This window comes from Humulus lupulus, chromosome 3 (genome assembly GCF_963169125.1).
Source record: "Humulus lupulus chromosome 3, drHumLupu1.1, whole genome shotgun sequence".
Lineage (NCBI taxonomy): Eukaryota > Viridiplantae > Streptophyta > Magnoliopsida > Rosales > Cannabaceae > Humulus > Humulus lupulus.
Window position 1 is genome coordinate 40,296,125 of NC_084795.1, and position 8,580 is coordinate 40,304,704.

Below are 8,580 nucleotides of genomic sequence, written 5' to 3' on the forward strand. Positions count from 1 at the left end.
AGATAGTTCGGACTTAACCGAGTTATCAAAAACATTAAGTATTTGGAAATAACCAAGTACACGGGTTTAGATAGTTCGGACATTACCGAACTACCAAAAACCAAAAACGTTTGGAGTTAACCAGATGCGCAAGCATAACAGGTTTGGAACAAACCAGCCAAATTATCGATCGATGATAAATGGGAGTCTAAACCCATCACGAAATATGTCGAGATCGAGGCTGGAACATCTTAAAATAGTTTCGAACTCATAACCTCGGAGCTAAGATACTAAGGATGAGGAAAAGTGACTAAAAGATTAACCAAATCATTCATATTACATGCCATATAAGTACTTTTCAGTTCATGGTTAAAGTAATGTACGACATTGATAAATAACGAGGTTGGAAACGGATAATTCGAATAAACTATGCATGAATGCATCGAATTTCGAGCCTAAATCCAAACTATGTTTGTATGCATAAATAAACATAACCGGTCCATCAATTATAAAAATATGCAAAATATTTCGAGTCAAGAAATGTAAGCATATAAAAGAATAGTAAAGGGAATTGTATCAGCTCCGTGGGCATAAGTTAAAATAATTACAGAAATAATGGGACGCAGCCCCGAAAACTGATCTCCCCGAGGTCAGATTCAAAGAAGAGGAGTCTCCTTGGCCTTCTCAGCATCAGTGACACCGGACCCCTCAGGACGAATAGCATGACTATCCTCCTGAGCTCCCTCCGAAACGGTACTCGGAACAGCTTTATCCTTCTCGAGCTGCTCAGCCTCTTCCTTCTCGAGCCGAGCATTCCATCGTTCGAGGAAGGACGCCTCGAGGGGACCCAAGAAACTGGTGTCCAGTTCTTCGTTATAGGCCCACATCCGGTACATGGCTGAATCGACCGCCGTTTCCTTCTTTTCTTTGAACTCGGCAGTAAGGCGGGTTTTGATATCCTCCATGAGGTCGAGGGTGACGGCCTTGTCTTCCTCGAGCTTCTTATTGGTCTCCCGAAGCTGGATGTTATCTCTCTTTTGCTCCTCGAGTTCATTTTTCAGCTTCCCAAGCTCCTTGGCCATTTCCTCACGCTCCTTAACCACTGCCTCGAGCTTAATGTTCGCCGCCTTCAGGTCATCATTCGCTCTAAGGTGGAGGTCCCTCTCCTCTTGGGCGAGGGTCCTGCTCGAATGGACCTCGTTGTTCAGCTCGTAATTGAGCTGGGCAGTGAAAGCAAGAGCCTGAAAAAAGGAAGAAACCATCATTAGCCTCGAGACAGTATGAATGTAAGCAAAGAGAATATAGGATACTTACCGCAGCAGTGTGCTCGATACTCTTCTCGTACAGGACAGTGCGGTCCCGAGTGCCAGTTAGACACTGCCACTGAGGAGCCTCGAAATTGCCGTAGCTCTGGCCGATCCGGGACATTACATCCGAGATCAGCGTAGATCCGTGAGGACCGGCAGCATTATCCACCACATACGAATCCATATGGGTGGAAATGGTTAGCTTCTGAGCTCGGGAAGTAGAAGGTCTTTTGGCGAGCTGGGTAGAAGGCATTTGACCCGCCACAGGAGGCTGGGATTCGACCACGGTAGCGATACCAGTCTGCGAGGCCGGCGCTACCACAGAGACGACGGCCTGCGAGGGTGGTATCATCGTGGGGGCGTTAGTCTGGCCAGTCGACGCAGCAGCAGAGCTCGAAGCCGGCGGGGGAGGAGGAGTTGTTTTCTTAGATCTCTTGGAGCTTTTCCCAGGCTGGCTGGTTTTCAGTCCCCCTGCCCTGGGGCGTTTGCTCCTCTTGGCACCCGCATTGTCGATAAGGGCGTCGAGGTCGGAGTCCATATCGCCTGCACAAGTCATCACAGTGAGTCAGTAAAAAGAAATACAAGTTACCTCAACACTATATATAGAGTGGTGTAAGGAAAAACCTAACTGGAACTTTCCCCCGAGCTTGAGCTTGGGGACCATGAAATTCCCCCGTCTTCAGAAGAGGCGGGGGGAGGGCCTTCCCTATAAGTTGGTGATAACCTCAAAAGGTCCCTATAATCATTGGTCCCATACTGCACAGCTATCCCATTCCACATCTCGTCCGTGGTATACATAGTGTCGTATTTCCCGAGCCCACTATCAAACCTATGGACACAGTCATCTACCCAACTCCATATGTAGAAGTGGTATCTATCCTGTGGGCACGAGACTAGTCTATTGGGCCTGTGTTTTAATAAAGTGGGGGACCACATTCGCGAAGTAGGAAGGGTTTTACCTCCATCGGAGTCCGAACTCGAGGCTTCATCATTGGCCTCGTTCCCCGACCGCGGACTTCTCGAGCGAATTGGGAGAGATGCTTTCCTTTCCCTCCTCGGAGGAAGGATGCCTGTGGGTAGAGGCACTTCCTCCCAGCGTTCATATTTGTTACTGTACCAGTCAGAGGTTGACTGGCCCTGTCCCAACAACCCACAAGCTCGTAGCTTGTCTTCATGTAGCAGAAATGAGAGAGACCTCCTGCCATAAGGGAGTCGGAGCAGGCTCTCTCTGTGCTCCTTCATTGTCTCGTCAGGGGTGGGACGCTGAAAGTTAGCTGAAAGGCGAGATACACTTCAACTAAACATGGATTCAAGGGCTAAAGATTCGAGCTCAAAAATAGAAAGTAACGAGAATACTTACGAATTCGCCTAAACGAACGATGTCGAGACGGGAACAGACCGTCTGTTCAGAAAAAAGCCCTCTTGAAGTCAGGAGGATGGTTCGGAAGGTCTTCAAAGATTTTTGTCTCTTTGGGGTAGCTCGAAAGATAGTAGAAACCATCTCCTCCCCGAGCTCGGGAGGGATTACTCTTCAAACAAAAGAGATATAAAATCTCTTGGGGTGAAGGTCCTACCCACCCCAGCTCGTGGAATAAGGACCTCAGGGAAGACAGCACCCTGTATGAGTTGGTGTTTAGTTGGAATGGAGCCAACCCAACGAAATCGGTGAAATCTCTGAAAAAGGACTTCAGGGGCAGCAAAGCTCCTGCCTTTAAGTGTTCCTGGCTCCAGGCCGCGTATTTCACACTGGAATCGCGGCCCCCAGGAGCGAAGCAGCTCCGTTCATGCCTTGTCAGAGCTCGACACTTCAGTGTGTCTAGCGAGCTAAGGCCATGAATGGCCAGGATGTCAGTTATCTGGTCGGAGGTGGTAACCGAGCTCTGGTAGAATTCGGCTTCAAACATCTCCCTCCTAGGCTGCGAAGACGAAGGCTCCGCCATTAGGGAAAACTGGAGTTCCCCCGGGTGGTATGCTACTGTAACTTTTAACGAAGGGTCGAGGGGAACTGGCCTAGGTCCTGGGTTAGGCTCCGGATAGATGGCTTCTCGAAGAACCCTTCTCTTCTTTTCGATGACCTCGTCTATCTGGCGACGATAATGGGCTCGAATGTCTTCTTGCTCCCGTGCGATCTCGTATTCTTTAATCCGACGCTGGTTCCGGGCAAAGATCGATTCCGGGCTCGGAGATTTGGGCTCGTAAGGAATTGCTCGTAGTGACCCCCACCGTCTTTCCGGATTCTGTGACATCTAACGAGAAAGAAAAAATGGTGAGGGCCATGCATGCAAGAATCACGAGCTCGACAGAATGAGCTCGGAGATTTAAGGACAAGAAACTAAGAATTTAGACCCTCGCTAAGGGGTCAGAGCGCGTGTTCCACAGAAAAGGAAAAGGAGCGTGGATGATTTTTTTTTTTTTGAAAGTCCCGAAATTCAAGGGGAAGGAGAGTGGCGGTTAGCCAGGAAAAGCGTTTTTGGGTCTCGTGTATTTGTCAAAGCCCATATTTTTATCCGAAAGCTTAATGTACAAGAAACGCTGCCTAAGAATTTCAAAACCCAGAAAATGGGAACCACATTCAAATGACGAAACTGGGTATAAACCAGAGACGAACTTCCAGAGTGAAAATCCAGAAAGCCTAAAAACCTATCGGTTCAAACCCTCCTATCGCATCATGCTAAGAACGTAAACTAACATACACAGCAAGCACAGTATAAAAAGGACAACAAAAATGGCGTACTTACACAGTGATGGTGATTGCAGCGAAATCGTCGAGTGGAGAAAAGGTTGCAAGAAAGAACTCACTGACTCGTACAAACCAGGATTCTTTTGTTTCTTCGGCCTAGAAAACATGAAATGAGCATAAACTGTGGTAAGAGGTTTAGGGAGTGTTTTTCTTTTTTCTGGTCTGTGATGAGCAAATGTGAAGAAGACGAAGAGGGGGTCTTGTATAAATAGGTGGGAAAACTGAATTAATCAGGAGCGTTGATTAAAATCCTCAACAGATCGAATGGAGGGGAGTCGATGATAAGATGGCGCCGAAAAGCTGTCAGACGAACGATCGTGGGCATGTTCCCAAGGTACTCAAGTACCTAAAGTGAGCAATACCCATCTGGCACGTGTCTGTTTTTAAGAGTGTGACGGTATGGTTCCCGGAGAGAGTAGTTCAAAAGTTTCCTTCTCTTAGGACTCGAACAAATACTTTTGAGGGGGCAAAATGTTATACCCAGATTTCGAGCCATAGTAAATATGACCTCGAAAGCTGAGTTCGCATTAAAATGGTCTCGTGAGGGTTAGGGTACGTTCTACGATTGTAAGTCGAACCTGCAAAGTATGATATATGACCTCGAGTGTAGTGACCTCGAAATGATCTCGATCTCGAAAGATAGCTCTGAGAGCCCCTCATCTTCAGGAACAACTTCGGTGCAGGGATCTCGAGCTCGATATGCCATCTCGAAAGCAATGTTAGCTCGGGAGATGTCAGTGGCTCGCACAATGACGTGAAACCTGGGACGCTGAAGCCTTGGAGATACGCTATGATCACCTTGAATATCTACAAGTATTGTAAATATGGGATGTAATCCTCATTTATTGATGTAAATCCCCAAGAATCGTGGGATATTATTTAGTCAGTTATGCGTTTCCTGATCTTTGGGGAACGTTTCCTTTTATATCTGATTATTGGTATTTAAGGCCATTTATTTTTATTCACAAAAAGAGTAACTACCCGAAATATGTGGGATAGTATTCTGCATCCTTCTCTATAAGTAGAGAAGTCATGCACCATTGTAAAGGACCGAAAATTCTGATCCTTGAGAGAAAACTCTGGAGAATTCATGCTAAAGAATTGTTCAGAGATAATCTTGAGAGTAATAACAGAGACTCGTGGACTAGGCAGATTTAACTGCTGAACCACGTAAAAACCGTGTGTCTGATTCGTTTGTTACTTTTAGCCATTGTCTTAATTGTTTACGTGCTCTCTTCTTTTATCTGCTGACGAAAAACGGCGTCAACAATTTGTGTTTCATATTTGGGGTTGGGGTCCTAATGATGAGATAAGTGGCTATAGAAACACAAGAATCCTAATAAGGCAAAGTAATATGAGACTAAAAAAGTAATGCACGAACTACATTTAGAAGATGTTGATGCTTCCTTTCAATAACAGAATTTGGTTGAGGTCTTTCAACACGTGAGTGGTAGTGAATAATGCCAAAGGAACCAAAAAGGGTAGGAAATTGAAGTTATTTGGCATTGTCAGAGCGAACAACTCTAATCTGAATATTATATTGAGTTTTAATGAAGGTGATGAAATTAGGAATGACTTATTGTGCTTCAAATTTTTGTTTTATAAAATACACCCAAGTATGTCTTGAACAGTCATCAACAATGGTGATAAAATATTTGTGACCATCGATAGTTAAGGTATGAAAAGGACCCCATATATCAATATGAATAAGGTCAAAACAAGCACCAGCGATGTTATGATTAGACACATATGGTATTCTTCTCTGTATTGCATAATGGCAAGCAATGGAAATTTGGAGAGGAAGTATTCTGAAATTGCAACTCTTTATTCAAAGAATGAACTTTAATACAAGCAAGATGGCCTAATTGATAGTGCCATAGTGTGTCTACATAAATGTTTTAATCAGAAAAAGAAAAAATAGATAGCTTTGAAAAAGAAGTAGCCAAGTAGTAAAGATTACCCACTCTCTCAATCGTCCCATTTTGCTAAGTCTGAAGGGTGTCTTGAATGACACAATAAGTATCTTAAAATGAGAATAAGCAACCAAATGATTTAGTTAAGGCACTAACAGATAAGAGGTTATATTTAAAATCTAAAACATGTAAAAGTTTTGAAGAATCAATGTAAGGAAAAAGAATGACTAAACCAATGCAAGAAACAGGAGCAGAATGACCATTGGGTAATGTAACATCAGATGTAGAAAGTGGAGAATGAGTGTGGGAAAATAAAGAAAAATCATGGCATACATGATGGGTTGCACCTGTGTCAATAATCCACTCAACTGTAGAAATTAAAGAACTCATACCAGTGAAGTTAGACACAAGAGGTTGATTAGAAGATGATGAGGGAGAAATGGATGGACTTTCTTGGACTTTATGAGCTAACATGGCAATGATTTTCTGACATTGGGAAGAAGATAGGGAAGAAACCAAATCTTGACTACTAACTAGATTATCAACAAGCTTGTCATCAGTGAATCCTGTGAAATTGGAAGCTAATTTTCCAGACTGAGAACTAGGAGAATAATTTTTGCCATGAAACTTGTGACCGGGGGATATCCAGGAGCTTGTAGCACTTTGCAATGGTATGACCAGTGATACCACAGTGAGAACAAGTGATTTTGGGTCGATTGTATTGGGAACTCCCAACAAATTGGCTTGTAGAGGAGGGAGTAATGTCCATCGATTCAGTCTAAGTGTTGGAGAGTCCTCGTTGACGTTCTTCTTGAATGATTGTGGCATAAACTTTGTTGATGTTAGGCATGGGATCTTGCATTAGAATCTGAGATCGAGCAGCGGAATAAGAATCATTTAATCCAATCAAGAACTCTATAGCATGATCTTGCTCCTAATATTCAACAATTGTTTTCATTGCACCACAACTACAAACATGTTGTGGGTGAAATTCTTTGACCAAATCCCAAAGTGCTTTAAGTCGAGTGAAGTATGTCTGAACATTGTTGCAACCTTGTGTAAGAACTTGCATTGAACTTTTCACTTCAAAGACTCTTGGGCCATTGTTTTGGTGAAATCGATCATGTAACTCAGACCAGATGGCAGCATCATCATCAAGGTACATTATGCTATCAGCTATTTCAGTAGACACCACATGTAGAATCCAAGAAATGACCATGCTATTGCATTGACACCAAGCATCATAATCATTGTCGTCGGGATCAGGTTGAGGCAACTTTCCATTGACGAACTTGACTTTGTTCTTGGCAAGCAGAGAGACCATCATTGATCGCTTCCAAGAACTATAGTTCTCGCCTCCAATATGAATCTTGGGCACAAGACTGGCATTAGGATGATCACTATGGGCGAGGAAATAAAGGTTGCGAGCTTCATCTTGAGAAATGTGAGTGTTATCCAAGACAGAGAATCTTTTGGTGTCTGTTAAAATGGGATCGTCTTCAGAAGTTTCTTGAGCAGTTACAGTTCGTGTTTGAGGACCTCCACCATTGCAAGTATGAGTGCCACCTCCATGAGCCATGGATCCAAGGAGCAGAAGAAAGAAGATGAGATCGGAAAAAAATCCCTAGGTCTTAGTTACCATATTAGTCGTATAAAGCAAAGTAAAAATGAGAAGAATTCTCTGTATTGATTGAAATGAGCTTGGTACTAGACTCTATTTATACTGAATACAAAAAATAAAAGAGAAAAGTAGTAACAAGTCTATCTAATTAGTTGTAATAGAAATCAGAGCCTAACTTCCTACTTGTATTAGTGAAACACTTATGGCTCTAGAACCCATTCAATGCTACCTTCTTCACTATACATTCTTTTCAATAGTTTTAATTTAGGACGTAGTCCACCATCACGATCATGATGATATTTCTCTTCTTCACGTGGTCTCTTCATTATTGATTTGATGGTTGTTATCCCCAAAATTTTAGTTCGATGACGTGGCAATTAGAAGTGACAAGTGACAATGCATGGTCAGTAAAAGGCACATTAATAGTCAATAAATGTGTCGGCTCTTTGGAGTTGTGATAAAGTGATCTGACCGATCTGATAGAATTTCTGTTCGACCGATGAAGATTTTTGACTGACCGGTCAAGTGTCATGCTAGACCAGAGATGTGCCATGTTAGACCAGAGATGTGTCTTGTTAGACCAGAGAAGTGTCATGACCGACCAGTCAGGTTCTTGTTCGACCAGTCAAGTTCTTGTCCGACCAGTCAGGTGTTTTTCCGACCAGTCAGGTGTTTGTCCGACCAGTCAAGTGTTTGGCTGACCAGACAGGTGTTTGGCCGACCAGTGAGGGTTTGGGCGACCGGTGAAGTGTTTTGGCTCTCCAGTTTTCCTTCTGGGTGTGATGTGGACCGACTAAATAGATCATTGCTACACAAGAGATCCCAGTAACGGCTTCAGCTAGAATCGGTCATACCTGCGCGTGAATCTCTCATATTATCCCAAAGAATCGCTTATTGTTGTATTTTAAATATTATTATTAATTAAATATTGTGAGAATAACAGAAAGACTCGGTCAAAGGGAATATCTGATGTATGATCCATGAGCCTATAAATAAATGGCTCATGGCATCATTTTGAGG

At 43.4% G+C, this 8,580-nt stretch overlaps 1 protein-coding gene across 1 annotated transcript; it reads right to left on the reverse strand.

Annotated features, from left to right (window-relative positions):
* Positions 1 to 6,873: 6,873 nt before the first annotated feature.
* Positions 6,874 to 7,518, reverse strand: LOC133823993 (uncharacterized). The gene has a single exon (XM_062256854.1). The coding sequence runs from the start codon at positions 7,516 to 7,518 to the stop codon at positions 6,874 to 6,876; it is 645 nt and encodes a 214-aa protein (XP_062112838.1).
* Positions 7,519 to 8,580: the final 1,062 nt, after the last annotated feature.